This window comes from Pholis gunnellus, assembly GCF_910591455.1.
Source record: "Pholis gunnellus genome assembly, chromosome: 16".
NCBI lineage: Eukaryota > Metazoa > Chordata > Actinopteri > Perciformes > Pholidae > Pholis > Pholis gunnellus.
In genome coordinates this window covers 22,256,947-22,275,486 of record NC_136543.1, presented here as the reverse complement: position 1 = coordinate 22,275,486, position 18,540 = coordinate 22,256,947, and the positions used below count along the sequence as shown (strand labels likewise).

At 47.7% G+C, this 18,540-nt stretch overlaps 2 protein-coding genes across 2 annotated transcripts in view; both read left to right on the top strand.

Moving 5' to 3' along the window:
- Positions 1 to 915: 915 nt before the first annotated feature.
- On the top strand, positions 916 to 4,691 carry LOC306708515 (uncharacterized protein; the record flags this gene model as incomplete). The annotated part of the gene is made up of 2 exons (XM_079176357.1): positions 916 to 1,235; positions 2,637 to 4,691. The coding sequence occupies 2 exons, from the start codon at positions 916 to 918 to the stop codon at positions 4,663 to 4,665; spliced, it is 2,349 nt and encodes a 782-aa protein (XP_079032483.1). The 3' UTR covers positions 4,666 to 4,691.
- Positions 4,692 to 8,184: 3,493 nt separating this feature from the next.
- npr1a (natriuretic peptide receptor 1a) overlaps positions 8,185 to 18,540 on the top strand; it is a gene marked incomplete at both ends in the record, with an annotated part of 32,950 nt that continues 22,594 nt past the window's right edge. The window contains 8 exon segments of the mRNA XM_079176355.1: positions 8,185 to 8,277; positions 9,323 to 9,379; positions 9,382 to 9,490; positions 9,610 to 9,629; positions 10,039 to 10,798; positions 13,183 to 13,373; positions 13,982 to 14,095; positions 14,200 to 14,359. Of these exon segments, the coding sequence (XP_079032481.1) occupies positions 8,185 to 8,277; positions 9,323 to 9,379; positions 9,382 to 9,490; positions 9,610 to 9,629; positions 10,039 to 10,798; positions 13,183 to 13,373; positions 13,982 to 14,095; positions 14,200 to 14,359 (1,504 nt within the window).

Genomic DNA, 18,540 nt, shown 5'->3' with positions numbered 1-18,540 from the left:
CGCCCCCTCAGTGTTCATCAGTGATGTGATTGGACGCTGCAGCCGATCGACTGATGACGTGTTTCAACATGTAAACAGTGAAGATCAGATTAAACTCTAGTTTATATTTGATCTGTTCTCTGGTTTAAATAGATGTTCATTGTAGTCTGAACAAGAAAAGAACCACAAACAACTTCCTTCATTTAGTAAAGATTTGTGTTTTCATGATGTTTCCTCAATAACTTCATGATGAAAGGATGAAAGTGAATCTTTACATCATTGATCATCATTTCATTCAGTCACTGAGGATCATTCAGAGTTTCATGAGTTTCATCATTTCAGAGAAACAATCATCATGTTCTGGTCAAACACGTCAAAGAATGAACATGTCAAACTAAAGATCTGATTGGTTGAACACTATGACGATCAACAACATCGTCCCCGTTCACTTAACCTGCACATGGATTCACTGGTGAGTCTGCAGGCCTGGGGCCTCTCTTCTACCTAGAGACACAGAGGTGAACTCTGATTGGATCAAAGCTCTACTTAAAACAAGCTGCACTGAAGCAGAGCAGCTGAGGAGCACAGTAGCTGTGCTATGAGAACATAAGATAATGGGAACAATATTTATATAAATTATAATACATGTAGTGTGTTTAAGAACAATGATTAAATTATAAAATAGCTATAACTTTGTGATTCTGTTTAGAACAGCAGAGAAGGCTTTGCAGGCCCTGACGGCCACCACTGATCAGTCCTATATGTATATGTATATATATGTGTAGTATATATATACAGTCTCTGTAATATCTGTAGTATCTCTTTTATCTGTCCTCCAGTCCAGCAGAGGGCAGACTTCTGTCTCTACTCGGTGACCCGGATCACCTCCGTGTTGTTTTCTTTCCTTCTGGCCGGAGGACAGAGCTCTTTACAGGGATGTCTCTGACAGAACACCCGCCGCGGTTCGGGCTCCGGTCCCTGACGGTATCGGTGTCGGAGCAGCTGACCCGGGTCGGGGAGGAGGTCTTGAGGAGGCTGGAGAAGCGGAGCTTCGGTGGCTCCGGTGGTCGCCTCCTCCGGCTGCTGCTCACTGAGCGGCTCGCGGCGGCGGCGGAAAGGATCGTGGAGCTGCTGGACCGGGAGGTGGAGGACTACCGGCGGCAGCTGGAGCGGCAGAACCGGCTGCTGGAGGCGGTGCTGAGTCCGGTGGTCCGATTGAACCGGACCGGTGAGTTTAAAACAGACAACAATCAGATGTATTGATTGGTGTGACGTCACAGCTCCATTGATATTAGTAATAAACAAAAGAACCTTCTGGTGTAAATGTAAGAAGAACTAACTCATCAAAAACATAATTACATAAAGTCCTCTAAATAATAATTAAGACCAGAGAGATGGTGGTGGACTTCAGGAGGAAGACGACGGCTCCACAACCGCTGAGAGTTCTGGGAGAGGACGTGGACATGATGGAGGAGGACAAGTTCCTGGTGTCTCCATCAACAACACACTGAACTGGAAGAACAACATCAAGGCTGTGCACAAGAAGGGGAGGAGTCGACTCTTCTTCTTGAGGGAACTTCGATCCTTCAACGTGTGCAGCGAGATGTTGGAGATGTTCTACCAGTCTGGTGTGGTCAGTGCACTTTAATGCTCTGTAGTCTGCTGGAGCAGCATTGGAGCCGGAGACACCGACAGACTCAACAAACTGGTTCAGAGGCTCCATCACTGGCTGCAAACAAGACAATCTGGAACAGGTGGTGGAGAGGAGGACACTGAAGAAACTACTCTCCATACTGGATCACCAGGACCCCCCTCTGACCCACCTGCTGCAGGGACAGACTGATCCAGATCCAGGAGAACATTCCTGCCCTCTGCCTTTAGACTCTATAATGAATCACCTCTGGCCAAATCATACACAACACTATAGCACTGCTACACTGTTGTTGCTGCTGTTGGCAATCTTGTGCACTACTGTTTAGTTTATTCTTTCATTTTTCTTAGTTAATTTAATACAATTCTATTTAGTGTATATACTGTGCATTTAAAAAAAAATTAATAATAACGTTATAATTCACCTTCAGGTACTCATGTTCTCTGAGCAGAGCCTGAAGGCATCATGATGTCACTGAAGTGAACCTCCGTTGGTTAGCCGTTAGCGGTGCTGCTAACGTTACTAGCTCTCTTCTGATTGGTTGTTTACAATGTAACATTATCAGAGACTAGAAACACATGTTTTACTGAATATTGGAGAACAATCGTCAGTAAAACCGTATTTACACTGTGATGGTTAACGTTAAACTGTGGGGGGGTCAGTACGGATCCACTACGGTCCTTCACTACAAATCAACATAAAAAGGTCACAGTTTGACTCAAATCTGCAGCTCTGAATTAATTGGTTGTCTTTTTTTTCTTCCAGACTCCATCAGGACGACCGAAAACCGACAAACCCACCCCCATACGGCCCCGCCTCCTGAGGTCGACCCCGCCCACCCCCATACGGCCCCGCCTCCTGAGGTCGACCCCGCCCACCCCCATACGGCCCCGCCTCCTGAGGTCGACCCCGCCCACCCCCATACGGCCCCGCCTCCTGAGGTCGACCCCGCCCACCCCCATACGGCCCCGTCTCCTGAGGTTGACCCCGCCCACCCCCACACGGCCCCGCCTCCTGAGGTTGACCCCGCCCACCCCCACGCGGCCCCGCCCAGCTCCGCCTCCTCAGACGTCTCTGCGGCCGACAGCGGCGACGACTCGTCCGGCATTAAAGGAACTCTCGCGACAGACGGAGGACGACGGAGGCGGCCGGCGGCTCACCGCTGTCGGATCTGTGGTAAAACCTTCCGTCACAAAGGGAATCTGGTGAAACATGCGGAAACACACTCGGACAGTCCAGAGTGTGGAGTCTGCGGAGAACATGTCGAGTCCTCAGACGGTTTGTTGGACCATCTCAGATCTCACAGAGAACCCGTCGGATCGTGTGAAATCTGTGGGAAGACATTTCAGAACGTGGAGACGCACCTGAGGAGTCACACGGGGGTCAAACCGTTCGGCTGCGACGTCTGCGGCAAGAGCTTCCCCCGACCCGGAGCGCTGAGGAGACACAAGAAGATCCACGGCAGGAGGATGCATGATGTCTGTCCCCTCTGTGGACTGACCTTCACCCAGAACCAGCTGCTCCAGGACCACCTGAAGACCCACGAAAAGGACGACGGAGACGGCGATGAGGAGGTAGACAAAGAGGACGATCGGTCTGAGACGCCGAAACCAAAGAGAGACAGAAGATTTGTTTCCTCTTGGCTCTGCTGCAGAGTCTGCAGCGACTCCTTCCACAGCCAAGGGTTCTTGAGGAAACACGCCGAGACGCACTGCAGAGACGCTCGGAGCATCTGTGGCGTCTGTGGACAGGAGCTGGACTCAGCTGACGGTCTGCGGACTCACCTGCAGTCCCACCGAGAGACTGGCGGGACCTGCGGCGTCTGTGGAAAGAGTTTCCAGAACATGGAGACGCACATGCGAAGCCACACAGGAATCAAACCGTACCGCTGCATAGTCTGCGGCAAGCGGTTCCCCCGACCCGGAGCGCTGCGGCGCCACAAGAGGATCCACGGCGGCGAACAGCCACACGTCTGCCGGCACTGCGGAAAGACGTTCGTGGAGAGTGGCGCCCTGAAGATTCACAGCAGGGGTCACTCACGGGACACGAACGAGGACGCCGAACCGCCGCCGGACTCACAGAGTCCCGAGATGGAGACAGGTCAGAGTGTCGAGGAGCTCATCCAGGAGTTGACGCCAATGTCCGACGGCTGTAAAGTCTGTGGAGATTATTTTCAAAGTAAAGGTAGTTTGAGGAAACACGCCAAGAGTCACTCGGCAGAGTCCATCTGCGGCGTCTGCGGTGAAAGTTTACTGCCGTCCGAGACCCTGACGGACCACCTGCAGACTCACAGAGACGCCGATAAGATCTGTCATGTCTGCGGTAAAGCCTACCAGAACATCGAGACGCACATGCGGAGTCACACCGGCGTCAAACCGTACCGCTGCTCTGTTTGCGGAAAATCCTTCCCGCGGCCCGGCGCCCTGCGGCGCCACAAGAGGATCCACAGCGGGGAGCGTCCGTACATCTGCGAGTTCTGCGGGAAGACGTTCATCGACAATGGCGCTCTGACGACGCACATCAGGAACCACACCGGAGAGAGACCGGCGCACCGCGTCTCCTGCGAGACCTGCGGGAGGAGCTTGGCATCCGTCCACGTCCTGGAGGTCCACAAGAGGATCCACACCGGAGAAAAGCCGTTCCGGTGCCGCGTCTGTGGGAAGGCCTTCAGACAGATCGGAGGACTGAACGCCCACCTGCTGACCCACACCGGGGAGAAGCCGTTCAGCTGTAGCTTTTGCAACAAGAGCTTCAGCACCAAAGGGTACCTGGAGACCCACATCCGGTTCCACAAGAAGGAGAAACCGTTCAGCTGCCACCTGTGCTGGAAGGCCTTCGTCACCAAGAACGACCTGAAGAAACACCTGCTGACGCACAGCGGAGAGAAACCCTACAGCTGCAGCGTCTGTGGGAGGAGCTACCAGGAGAAACGCTCCAGAGACGTGCACCTGAAGGTCCACACCGAGGTCCACCTGGACACCAAAGAACCAATCAGGAGGCAGGACGGCCTGCAGCCAGACTTCCTCCAGCTGTAGAGTTCATAGACTGGTTTTATGTTCTGTCGGACTGGGACGACTAAACTTCACAAAGATGTCAGCTTTCATTTTTCTAAATAAAATAAAAATAGAAACACATTCTCAGATGTTTTTTTTCTAGAGTCATACGAGAAGCATTAAATCTCTCAGAAGCTCAAAAACAGCAAAATGTTTTGTGGCGTTTTTGCTTTTAATTTTTTGATTTTCTGTTGATCAGCTGATTGATTACCGACATTTTTGAAGAGGTGACACGTTTGAGGATGTTTGAAATCAAACACGTATTTTATTTAACCTCTAAGCCTATTTTGAGCCCTCCGCTCGAACATGTCATACCCGTACTCTAAGGGGCTCATCTCTCTAACTACGAGGTCTATTTGAATCATTTCAATGGGATTATAACACTTGTGATAGTTTGTTAATGTGTACATATCAGTGTCAAATAAAAAATGTTCAGGTTCGCCTGGAAAAAAAGCACTTTTGTCTTTGAAATAATGCAGCAGTGAGCCTGAAACTCTCCACAATCACAGCACAACATGTCAGCAGACCTTTTTAAAACAGGTTTTACTTTGATAAAGTGAAGCAGGCCAAGTTGATAGAGGTTGGAGTACAGAGAGTTCATGCCAGCTCAAGCCAAAATTCTGAATTTTCCGAATTTTGGAACCAGGTTTCCAGCTGTTCTATTCTAATTTTATATACAATATAACTACATATTTCACTTGTTTTATCACTAACAGGGTTCAATCTATCTAATACAGCAGTTTGGCATCATTCTGAACCATTTTTGATCTCTCAGGGGCCTGATTTATGTGTTTTATAATTATAACACATGTAGTGTATTTATGAAAAATTATTAAATTATAAAATAGCTCTAACTTTGTGATTCTGTTTAGGCCAGCAGAGAAGGCTTTGCTGGCCCTGACGGCCCAACACTGGTATATATATGTATATATATATATATACATATATATATATACATATTTATCATTGTCGTCTTTCAGAGTTTTTATGACATTTACAGTGTGTTTGTTGACGTTCTTTAGAGAACCGTCTGTAACGCCGTATGTTCGATGCTCTGCTGGAGTCGGCGTGGTGCGTTCAAGTCAAACCTTTTCTGTCACACAAAAGGAACATTCTTAAACAAATACCTTTTTTTATTAACAGGAGAGTGTGGGAGGAAGAGAGGGAGTGTGTGTATAAGTGTGTGTGTATGTCTGTGTGTGTGTGTGTTGACAGTGTGTGTGGGATCATTTCCAGGAAGAGGTACAGGGAGGTAAACTGTGTGTGTGCGTGTGTGTGTGTGTGTGTTTGTGTTACAAAGTGACTTCCTGGTCCACCGGGTGTATCCTGTTAAGACACACACAGTGGGTTGTATTTGTGTGTTCATTAACTTTATTAACAACCCACACACTGATTCTGACCTCACAATCAACTTGGTGATATAATAAATCTGATTGAAATGATACAGATTGAAATCCAAAACATGAATAAACTCTTGTAGGTGAGAAATCAAATAAACACAAAATAAGATCTCATTATCATGACCAGTATGAGGAGGAAGGATTCAGATCCTTTACTGCAGTAAAAGTACTGATACCACAGTGTAATAATACTCTTTTAGCAAAGACACTAGCACCACACTATAGAGATACCCCGTTACAGTAAAGATGCTAATAACACGGTGCAAACATAGTTATATTAAAAGTACTAAAATGATGTTTTAAAATTACTCGGTTATAGTAAAAGTAATAATACCAGGTAAAAATACTCTTAATACTCTATTATACATTATTACTAATACATTAACAATATTAACATTATTACTAATACTAATACACGGTTTGAAGGAGAGAATTATGAAAGATATCTGTGGATTCAGGAATTCTCATGCTTGCTAAGCTATCGTTCGGCCATGACGGTCTCTTTTTTTGTGATGATATCTGCATTCAGAGTGCGTAGCTCGCTGTAGCTCGCCGAAAAATACGTGGTATTGTGCTGGAACTTGGTAGTTTATATATTACTTTGTGTATAATTGTGTTTTGAGTGAGTAAAATGACTTTTTTTGTATAGTTTCTCAGAATCTCGTCATTAAGTAGGTATATAGCATGTGGGTAAACTTCATTATATTCGTTTCGGAAAAGTGATTTATACGACGCTCTTCTTCGCAAAACACTCTCGTGACGTCCAATTAGGCGTCGCTCGGGGTTAAAACAAGCTGCACTGAAGCAGAGCAACTGAGGAAAACAGTAGCTGTGCAATGAGAACATAAGATGATGGGACAAATATTTTTATAAATTATAATACATGTAGTGTATTTAAGAAAAATTATTAAATTATATAATAGCTATAACTTTGTGATTCTGTTTAAACCAGCAGAGAAGGCTTTGCAGGCCCTGACGGCCACCACTGTACTTTAGTAACCCTATTACTAAAACACTAACACTATTAACATAATTACTAATATATTAACCATATTAACACTATTACTAATACATAAACATTATTTACATCATTAATAATATAATAATAATAATAATAATAATATTAATAACATGAACAACATATGAACAACATATGGTCAACATATGAACAACATATGGACAACATATGAACAACATATGGACAACATATGGACAACATATGGACAACATATGGACAACATATGGACAACATATGGTCAACATATGAACAACATATGAACAACATATGGTCAACATATGGACAACATATGGACAACATATGGACAAAATATGAACGACATATGGACAACATGAACAACATATGGACAACATATGAACAACATATGAACAACATATGGACAACATATGAACAACATATGAACAACATATGGTCAACATATGGACAACATATGGACAACATATGAACAACATATGGTCAACATATGGACAACATATGGACAACATATGGACAAAATATGAACAACATATGGACAACATATGGACAACATATGGACAACATATGAACAACATATGGTCAACATATGAACAACATATGGACAACATGAACAACATATGAACAACATATGGACAACATATGGACAACATATGAACAACATATGGACAAAATATGAACAACATTTGGACAACATATGAACAACATATGAACAACATATGGACAACATGAACAACATATGAACAACATATGAACAACATATGAACAACATATGGACAACATATGAACAACATATGAACAACATATGGACAACATGAACAACATATGGACAACATATGAACAACATATGAACAACATATGGACAACATATGAACAACATATGAACAACATATGGACAACATGAACAACATATGAACAACATATGAACAACATATGAACAACATATGAACAACATATGGACAACATGAACAACATATGGACAACATATGAACACTATGGACAAGATTTGACCATGGAAAACGAACAACGGTTATAGAAAACAATGTTAATCGATCTCACAGATTGCTGTCTTCACGACTTCGGTGGCCCTTATCAGACTGGTGATGACCGATGATAGGGGCGTCCACCAGTCCGGGGCTCGATGGTCCGAACGGCGAAACACACTCCCTCCTAAGAGGGACCGCTTATCGCAGCCTTTGGAGGGCGAGAGATCCGCAACTCCGACCGGTGGTCACAAGGCTACAGCGACAAGCTCCAATATGTCTTGATCGTAGACACATCTTTGTTTAAGCTTATGCTACCATGGTAGCTAGCCTACGTAGCGAGAAGATGAAAAGGGACTGAACTCAGGATGACACCGGAACTTATAGACGACGGGGGTCATCCGAGGTCACAGGTGACTTTGTTGATATAAATACTCGACCTGCGCAGGCCCGAGACAGAAGCTATCTAGTGATAAGCCCCGCCTCTGGCGTCAGTAAGGATGAAATAGAACCTGTCTGACACGCACACACACATACGCGCACGCACACACACACACCTACACACATACGCTCACACACACACACCTACACGCACACACACACACCTACACACATACGCTCACACACACACACCTACACACATACGCACACACACACACACACCTACACACATACGCTCACACACACACACGCACACACACACATACGCTCACACACACACACGCACACACACACATACGCTCACACACACACACCTACACACACACACACCTACACACATACGCACACACACACCTACACACATACGCTCACACACACACACACACACACGCACACACAAATACGCGCACGCACACACACACACACCTACACACATACGCGCACGCACACACACACCTACATACATACGCGCACACACACACGCACACCTACACACATACGCGCACACACACACACCTACACACACACACGCACGCACACACACCTACACACACACACACACACACACACCTACATACATACGCGCACACACACACCTACACACACACACACACACACACACCTACACACACACACACACACACACCTACACGCACACACACACACACACACACACACACACACACACACATACACCTACACGCACACCTACACGCACGCACACACACACACACACGCACACACACACACACACACAAATATGAATCATTGTAATGTTACATGTTGTCCCCCCTCATCATGGTAATTGAATTTTCCCTCCGAAGTCTCTGAGGGGACGAGAGAGACGCGCACGCGCACACACACACTATTATCACGACGGCACTCGTGCCCTCCGCACCCCCCTCAGAGCGTGTACGTGTGCGCGTGTCCGCCGTGCCTCGTCGTGTTGGCCGCGCAGACTGGAGGAGCTGCGGACCGACGGTTACCGGGACGTTTCTCTCGGTTCCTCTTCTCTCCGCTCTCGAGCCTCCGGTAATATGTGACGTGTTTTCCCGGTTCTCTCCGGTTTGTTTCCGTGGAAACGTCTTCTGGTCTTTGTGTGAACGTGAAGCAACAGGAAGCTGTGAGCAGGTAAACAGTCCTTTACTGCAGTACAAGTACTAGTACACACCGAGAATACACCGCTGACAGTACAACTCTGTATACATGTAGTTAAAGTATTTATACATGTAGTTAAAGTAGTTCAAGTCAAAGTGTTGATTGATGAGGAAAATGTTTCTGGATTCATATTAACGTGAATGTTTCATTGGAACTCTGCAGCAATATATATATGTATATATATATATATATATATATATATATATATATATATATATATATATCAATGAATCAGTTCATTGATGAGTTCATCAAATTTAGATCAAATAATAGAATAAATATAAGTATCCTTATTGCATCTCTATAAGGAGTTGATATCGAGATGCAATCAACTATATCAACTCCTTAATTCTTTCTTCTTTGTTTTATATGTATATGTCAGTTTCCCTGCACCTCGTCTGACAGGCTCATCATGCTGCCCAGGTGGCCCCTCCCCCCGTGGCCCCGCCCCTCACTGCTCCTCCTCTTCCTCCTGGTCCAATCAGCTGATTCCTCTCAGTCAGCTGACAACACCAGCGAGGTCCTCCAGGAGGTGACTCTGGCGGCCATCTTGCCTCTGACTAACACGGACTACGCGTGGGCGTGGCCTCGCGTGGCCCCGGCGCTCATCCAAGCGGTGCGGCTGGTGAACTCCAATCCCCGGCTGCTGCCGGGCCTGAAGCTCCAGCTGGTTCACGGCAGCTCGGAGAACCGCGACGGCTTCTGCTCGGACTCCATGGCGCCGCTGGTGGCCGTGGACCTGAAGCTGGCCCACGACCCCTGGGCCTTTGTGGGGCCTGGCTGCGACTACTCGTCCTCGCCTGTCGCCCGCTTCACCACCCACTGGGATGTTCCCATGGTGACCGCCGGCGCCCGTGCCATCGGCTTTGAGCACTATGCGGCGGTCACCAACACGGGCCCCACCCACCAGAAGCTGGGCGAGTTCAGCGTGAGGATCCAGGACTCGTTCGGCTGGCGGCGTCACGCCATGTTGATCTTCAGCGACAACAAGGACGCCAACGACGACCGGCCATGCTACTTCGCCGTGGAGGGTCTGTACACTCTGCTCGGAAAACGCAACGTCAGCATCCGGGACCTTGCGATCAAGGCCGACAACGTCAACTACAAGAACGTGGTCCAGGAGATCCGGGACAACGGTCGAGGTCTGACGCTTCCACTGCTTTCACTACTTCCACTGCTTTCACTGCTTCCATTGCTTTCACTACTTTCACTGCTTCTACTGCTTTCACTGCTTCTACTGCTTCCACTGCTTTCACTGCTTCTACTGCTTCCACTGCTTTCACTGCTTCTACTGCTTTCACTGCTTTCACTGCTTCCACTGCTTTCACTACTTTCACTGCTTTCACTGCTTCTACTGCTTCCACTGCTTTCACTACTTTCACTGCTTCCACTGCTTTCACTACTTGCACTGCTTTCACTACTTTCACTACTTCCACTGCTTCCACTGCTTTCACTACTTTCACTGCTTCCACTTCTTTTACTGCTTTCACTGCTTTCACTACTTTCACTGCTTCCACTGCTTTCACTACTTTCACTGCTTCCACTGCTTTTACTGCTTTCACTGCTTCCAGTGCTTTCAGTGCTTTCACTACTTCCACTGCTTCCACTGCTTTCACTACTTTCACTGCTTCCACTTCTTTTACTGCTTTCACTGCTTTCACTGCTTTCACTACTTTCACTGCTACCACTGCTTTCACTACTTTCACTGCTTCCACTGCTTTTACTGCTTTCACTGCTTCCAGTGCTTTCAGTGCTTTCACTACTTTCACTGCTTCCACTGCTTTCACTACTTTCACTGCTTCCACTGCTTTCACTACTTTCACTGCTTTCACTACTTTCACTACTTCCACTGCTTCCACTGCTTTCACTACTTTCACTGCTTCCACTTCTTTTACTGCTTTTACTGCTTTCACTGCTTTCACTGCTTTCACTACTTTCACTGCTTCCACTGCTTTCACTACTTTCACTGCTTCCACTGCTTTTACTGCTTTCACTGCTTCCAGTGCTTTCAGTGCTTTCACTACTTTCACTACTTCCACTGCTTCCACTGCTTTCACTACTTTCACTGCTTCCACTTCTTTTACTGCTTTCACTGCTTCCAGTGCTTTCAGTGCTTTCACTACTTTCACTACTTCCACTGCTTCCACTGCTTTCACTACTTTCACTGCTTCCACTTCTTTTACTGCTTTCACTGCTTCCACTGCTTTCACTGCTTTCACTGCTTTCACTACTTTCACTGCTTCCACTGCTTTTACTGCTTTCACGGCTTCCAGTGCTTTCAGTGCTTTCACTGCTTTCACTGCTTCCACTGCTTTCACTGCTTTCACTGCTTTCAGTGCTTTTACTGCTTTTACTGCTTTCACTGCTTTCACTGCTTTCACTGCTTTCAGTGCTTTTACTGCTTTTACTGCTTTCACTGCTTTCACTGCTTTCACTACTTTCACTGCTTCCACTGCTTTTACTGCTTTCACGGCCTTTCACTGCTTTCACTGCTTCCACTGCTTCCACTGCTTTCACTGGCCCCTCCTCTTCTTCTCTTCCTTGTTTTGTGTCCTTATCTTATGTTCAAAATAAAGTGTCTGTCTCACACACACACACTAAGTGAGGCCATCTGTTGTCGGCTCAGAGTCGTGACGTCTCCTGTGTGTTAAATTACAGAGTTAATCTGTTCATGTTGTCCAGAAACACATGTTTACGGTTTAGTACTGTTAATAGACGTCTACAGTGGTCTCACACAGAAACACGTTTACGGTTTAGTACTGTTAATAGATGTCTACAGTGGTCTCACACAGAAACACATTTATTGTAAGTAACATATGTAGTAACAGAAGTGTTAAAGATGTAGTGACAGATGTAGTAACAGAAGTGTTATAGATGTAGTAACAGACGTGTTATAGATGTAGTAACACATGTGTTATAGATGTAGTGACAGATGTAGTAACAGATGTGTTATAGATGTAGTGACACATGTAGTGACAGATATGTTATAGATGTAGTGACAGATGTAGTGACAGATATGTTATAGATGTAGTAACACATGTGTTATAGATGTAGTAACAGATGTGTTGTAGATGTAGTAACAGACGTGTGACAGATGTAGTAGCAGAAGTGTTATAGATGTAGTAACAGATGTGGTGACAGACGTGTTATAGATGTAGTAACAGACGTGTTATAGATGTAGTAACACATGTGTTATAGATGTAGTGACAGATGTAGTAACAGATGTGTTATAGATGTAGTGACAGATGTAGTGAGAGATATGTTATAGATGTAGTAACACATGTGTTATAGATGTAGTAACAGATGTAGTAACAGATGTGTTATAGATGTAGTGACAGATGTAGTGACAGATATGTTATAGATGTAGTAACACATGTGTTGTAGATGTAGTAACAGATGTTATAGATGTAGTAACAGATGTAGTAACAGATGTGTTATAGATGTAGTAACAGATGTTTTAACATCAACCTGGGACTACATCTTCTTCTTCTCTAAGATTTGAGTGTGGTTCTGGTTTCTTCTTCAGTGGTGTACCTCTGTTGCTCCTGGGACATCCTCAGGAATCTGATGGTCCAGTTCTGGAAGGACGGGGTGGAGTTGAAGGACTACGTCTTCTTCTTCATTGATCTTTTTGCTGAGGGTCTGGGGGGGCGGGGCCCCGTCCGGCCGTGGTTCAGAGGAGACCAGGAAGACTTCGCCGCCCGCCACGCTTTCAGGGTGACACTTTTTATTTACTATTATTATTTTTTTATTAGTGCTGGGCAACGAGATGCGAGGGCCCGTTCATCGCTGCTCGCAGCTTTAATTATTACTGTTATTTATTATTTGTATTTGTATTTCTCATTAGTATTGTTGTTTTTGTATTTTTGTTCATGTTTTTTGATCATACAATAATTTGAGGTATGATATGTAACCATGGTCTTCTGAATAATAGTTCATATAAATATATTTTAATATATATTTAGTTTAGTGGAAGTCAATGAAACACAAATTCAAATCTCTCTTCCTGTCTGTCTCTCTACCTTTTAATCTCTCTACCTGTCTGTCTCTCTACCTGTCTGTCTCTCTTCCTGTCTGTCTCTCTACCTGTCTGTCCCTCTACCTGTCTGTCCCTCTACCTTTTAATCTCTCTTCCTGTCTGTCTCGCTACCTGTCTGTCTCTCTTCCTGTCTGTCCCTCTACCTTTTAATCTCTCTACCTGTCTGTCTCTCTACCTGTCTGTCTCTCTTCCTGTCTGTCTCTCTACCTGTCTGTCCCTCTACCTGTCTGTCCCTCTACCTTTTAATCTCTCTTCCTGTCTGTCTCTCTACCTGTCTGTCTGACAGAGTGTGAAGGTCTTAACCTACCTGGAGCCTCAGAATCCAGAATATCTTCAGTTTGTTCAAACTCTGAAGAACGACGCAAAGAAAATGTTCAACTACACGATCAAAGACTCTCTGGTACAAAACACACCATATATGTATTTTATATATTTATATATGTGTACATTGATATACTGTATGTATAGATACATATATATACCTGGTGTCTCTCTCTCTGTCAGTATAACCTCATCGCTGCAGGATTCTATGATGGTGTCATGATGTACTCTCAGGCCCTGAATGAGACACTGAGTGAGCAGAGACCAGGACCAGGACCAGGAGAGGTCCTGAGGCCCAGAGGAGACGTGGTGACCAGGAGGATGTGGAACAGAACCTTCTCAGGTGAGGACAGATGTTAGATATTTATTTCTATTTCTATCTGAGTCACATGGGAACCTGCAGCTCTGTGGTTGACCAATCACAGCACAGCCGGGAGGTAAAACCTGTCCAGGTGGTGATTGGGGGACATAAAAAACTATATGTTTATGTCTGTTAGTGGACTGTAGTGGGCTGTAGTGGGCTGGGGGGGGGGCTGTAGTGGACTGTGGGGGGCAATGGGGCCCTGCCACAGTGAGAACCAGAGTCTCAGCAGTGTTTGGTAAATTTAGGGACTCACCGGCCAATCAGAGAGCCCGGTGGTTTTCTTGTCCTGGTTGGTGGTTTGAGTCCCAGACATCCGGTCCTCATGTTCCCAGCTGGTCTAGTTTATTCACACACTCTCTCACACACACTCACAGACACACTCTCTCACACACACTCACACACTCACACACACACAGACTCACTCACACACACTCACACACTAACACACACACACACAGACACTCACACACACAGACACACACAGCCGTGAGAACGTGTGACTGAGAACAACAGAACTCTGGTTCCCATGGTGACCTCACAGAGCACGGAAGCTCCTGATTGGTCAGTCAGGTCTCATTAGGTTAATTATTATTGTTATGACACGGTGATGATTTAAAGTCCTCTGGTTCAGATAGTGGACTCTGTGAATCTTGAACCAGGAGCTGTGAGAGTCTGGACCAGAACTGGTCTGTAAAACATTTTCAAATAACATAAACATGAAACCTCGTCGATCCTCGATCCTCGACCCTCGATCCTCGATCCTCGATCCTCGACCCTCGATCCTCGACCCTCGATCCTCGATCCTCGACCCTCGATCCTCGATCCTCGATCCTCGACCCTCGATCCTCGATCCTCGACCCTCGATCCTCGATCCTCGATCCTCGATCCTCCTCGATCCTCGATCCTCGATCCTCGATCCTCCTCGATCCTCGATCCTCGACCCTCGACCCTCGATCCTCGACCCTCGATCCTCGATCCTCGATCCTCGACCCTCGATCCTCGACCCTCGACCCTCGACCCTCGACCCTCGATCCTCCTCGATCCTCGACCCTCGATCCTCGACCCTCGACCCTCGACCCTCGATCCTCGATCCTCGATCCTCGATCCTCGACCCTCGATCCTCCTCGATCCTCGACCCTCGACCCTCGATCCTCCTCGATCCTCGACCCTCGACCCTCGATCCTCCTCGACCCTCAATCCTCCTCGATCCTCGACCCTCGATCCTCCTCGATCCTCGACCCTCGATCCTCGACCCTCGACCCTCGATCCTCCTCGATCCTCGATCCTCGACCCTCGATCCTCCTCGATCCTCGATCCTCGATCCTCCTCGATCCTCGATCCTCGACCCTTGACCCTCGATCCTCCTCGATCCTCGACCCTCGACCCTCGATCCTCGACCCTCGATCCTCGATCCTCGATCCTCGATCCTCGATCCTCGACCCTCGATCCTCGACCCTCGACCCTCGACCCTCGATCCTCCTCGATCCTCGACCCTCGACCCTCGATCCTCGACCCTCGACCCTCGACCCTCGACCCTCGATCCTCGATCCTCGACCCTCGATCCTCGATCCTCCTCGATCCTCGACCCTCGACCCTCGATCCTCCTCGATCCTCGACCCTCGATCCTCCTCGATCCTCGATCCTCGACCCTCGATCCTCGATCCTCGACCCTCGATCCTCGACCCTCGACCCTCGATCCTCCTCGATCCTCGACCCTCGATCCTCCTCGATCCTCGACCCTCGATCCTCCTCGATCCTCGATCCTCGATCCTGGACCCTCGATCCTCCTCGACCCTCGACCCTCGATCCTCCTCGATCCTCGATCCTCGATCCTCGACCCTCGATCCTCGATCCTCCTCGATCCTCGATCCTCGACCCTCGATCCTCCTCGATCCTCGATCCTCGACCCTCGATCCTCCTCGATCCTCGATCCTCGACCCTCGATCCTCCTCGATCCTCGATCTTCGATCCTCCTCGATCCTCGATCCTCGACCCTCGATCCTCCTCGATCCTCGACCCTCGACCCTCGATCCTCCTCGACCCTCGACCCTCGATCCTCGATCCTCGACCCTCAATCCTCCTCGATCCTCGACCCTCGACCCTCGATCCTCCTCGATCCTCGATCCTCGATCCTCGATCCTCGACCCTCGATCCTCCTCGATCCTCGACCCTCGATCCTCCTCGATCCTGGACCCTCGATCCTCCTCGACCCTCGACCCTCGATCCTCCTCGATCCTCGATCCTCGATCCTCGACCCTCGATCCTCCTCGATCCTGGACCCTCGATCCTCCTCGATCCTCGACCCTCGATCCTCGACCCTCGATCCTCAATCCTCCTCGATCCTCGATCCTCGATCCTCCTCGATCCTCGACCCTCGATCCTCGACCCTCGACCCTCGATCCTCCTCGATCCTCGATCCTCGATCCTCGACCCTCGATCCTCCTCAATCCTCGACCCTCGATCCTCCTCGATCCTCGATCCTCGACCCTTGACCCTCGATCCTCCTCGATCCTCGACCCTCGATCCTCGACCCTCGACCCTCGATCCTCGACCCTCGACCCTCGACCCTCCTCGATCCTCGATCCTCGATCCTCCTCGATCCTCGACCCTCGATCCTCGACCCTCGACCCTCGATCCTCCTCGATCCTCGATCCTCGATCCTCCTCGATCCTCGACCCTCGATCCTCGACCCTCGACCCTCGATCCTCCTCGATCCTCGATCCTCGATCCTCGACCCTCGATCCTCCTCGATCCTCGACCCGCGATCCTCCTCGATCCTGGACCCTCGATCCTCCTCGACCCTCGATCCTCGACCCTTGACCCTCGATCGTCGACCCTCGACCCTCGATCCTCCTCGATCCTCGATCCTCGATCCTCGACCCTCGATCCTCCTCGATCCTCGACCCGCGATCCTCCTCGATCCTGGACCCTCGATCCTCCTCGACCCTCGATCCTCGACCCTTGACCCTCGATCCTCGACCCTCGACCCTTGACCCTCGATCCTCCTCAATCCTCCCCGATCCTCGATCCTCGACCCTCGATCCTCGACCCTCGATCCTCAATCTTGAATCTTGAATCTTGGATCCTGGATCTGGATCTGGTCCGTGTCTAAACCTGATTCCCAGACGTAGTTTCATTGGTCTCAGTGGACCCACATCACGTGTGGAGCTTCACTTCTTCTTGTGCAGGAAATAGTTTAGTTTCCTGCAGCAGGAAGTAGACATCAACACCGTGACATCACAGGTCAGAGGTCAGAGTGCAGCGATGAATCAGCAAAAAACAAAAGCCAAATATAACAAACAATAAGAAAAAAACAGTGAGACCCTCACTGAGACACAAATACACAAGTATTATTGATATACACTATCTAACACGTATACAATGGTAAATAGTACATGAACATTAGATACAGACAACAATAGACACATTACAAAGAATACATAATAAGAAACATGATCGAAACCTCTGAAGGTGTTCATGAAAACATGGACCTGCTGCTGGAAGGAGAGAGCTTCTGAGTGGTTCAGTAGAACCCGGAGGCCTCCTGAGTCCAGTGAAGACACGCTGTGTGGAGGCCTTCAAAATAAACAATGGTTTCTAACTCGGCCCTTGTTCTCTTCTCAGCAGTGACCTCTAGTGACCTCTAGTGAGTCTGGGTTAGGCCGATCACTGAGCCAGCCTCTGATCATCTTATTGATCCCCCCCCCAGCAGAGCACAGAAGAGAACACTGAGATCTCTTGATAGAGAACATGAAGAAGCTTCCTGCTGATGTCAAAGGATCTGAGCTTCAGTCTTGACTGAGCCTGTTTAAACAGCATCATGAGGAAGAAGAAGCCTGTTCAAACAGCATCAGTGTTCTTCTTCCAGTTTCATTCACTGTCCAGATCGACTCCAGATATTTATACGACTGCACACTTTCTATCTGCTGACCTGCAGTTGTCCCTGGGGAGTCCTGCTCCTCCTCCTCCTCCTCCTCCTCCTCCTCCTCCTCCTCCTCCTCCTCCTCCTCCTCCTTCTGAAATCAATCACCAACTCTTTGGTCTTTCCAACATTTTGTTTAAATGTTCATCACACCAGCTGACAAAAGATTCACGCTCCCGTCTGTAGAACAGGTCACTGCCTCGGGTCAGGAGACCAACCAGGACCTGAGAACCTCTGG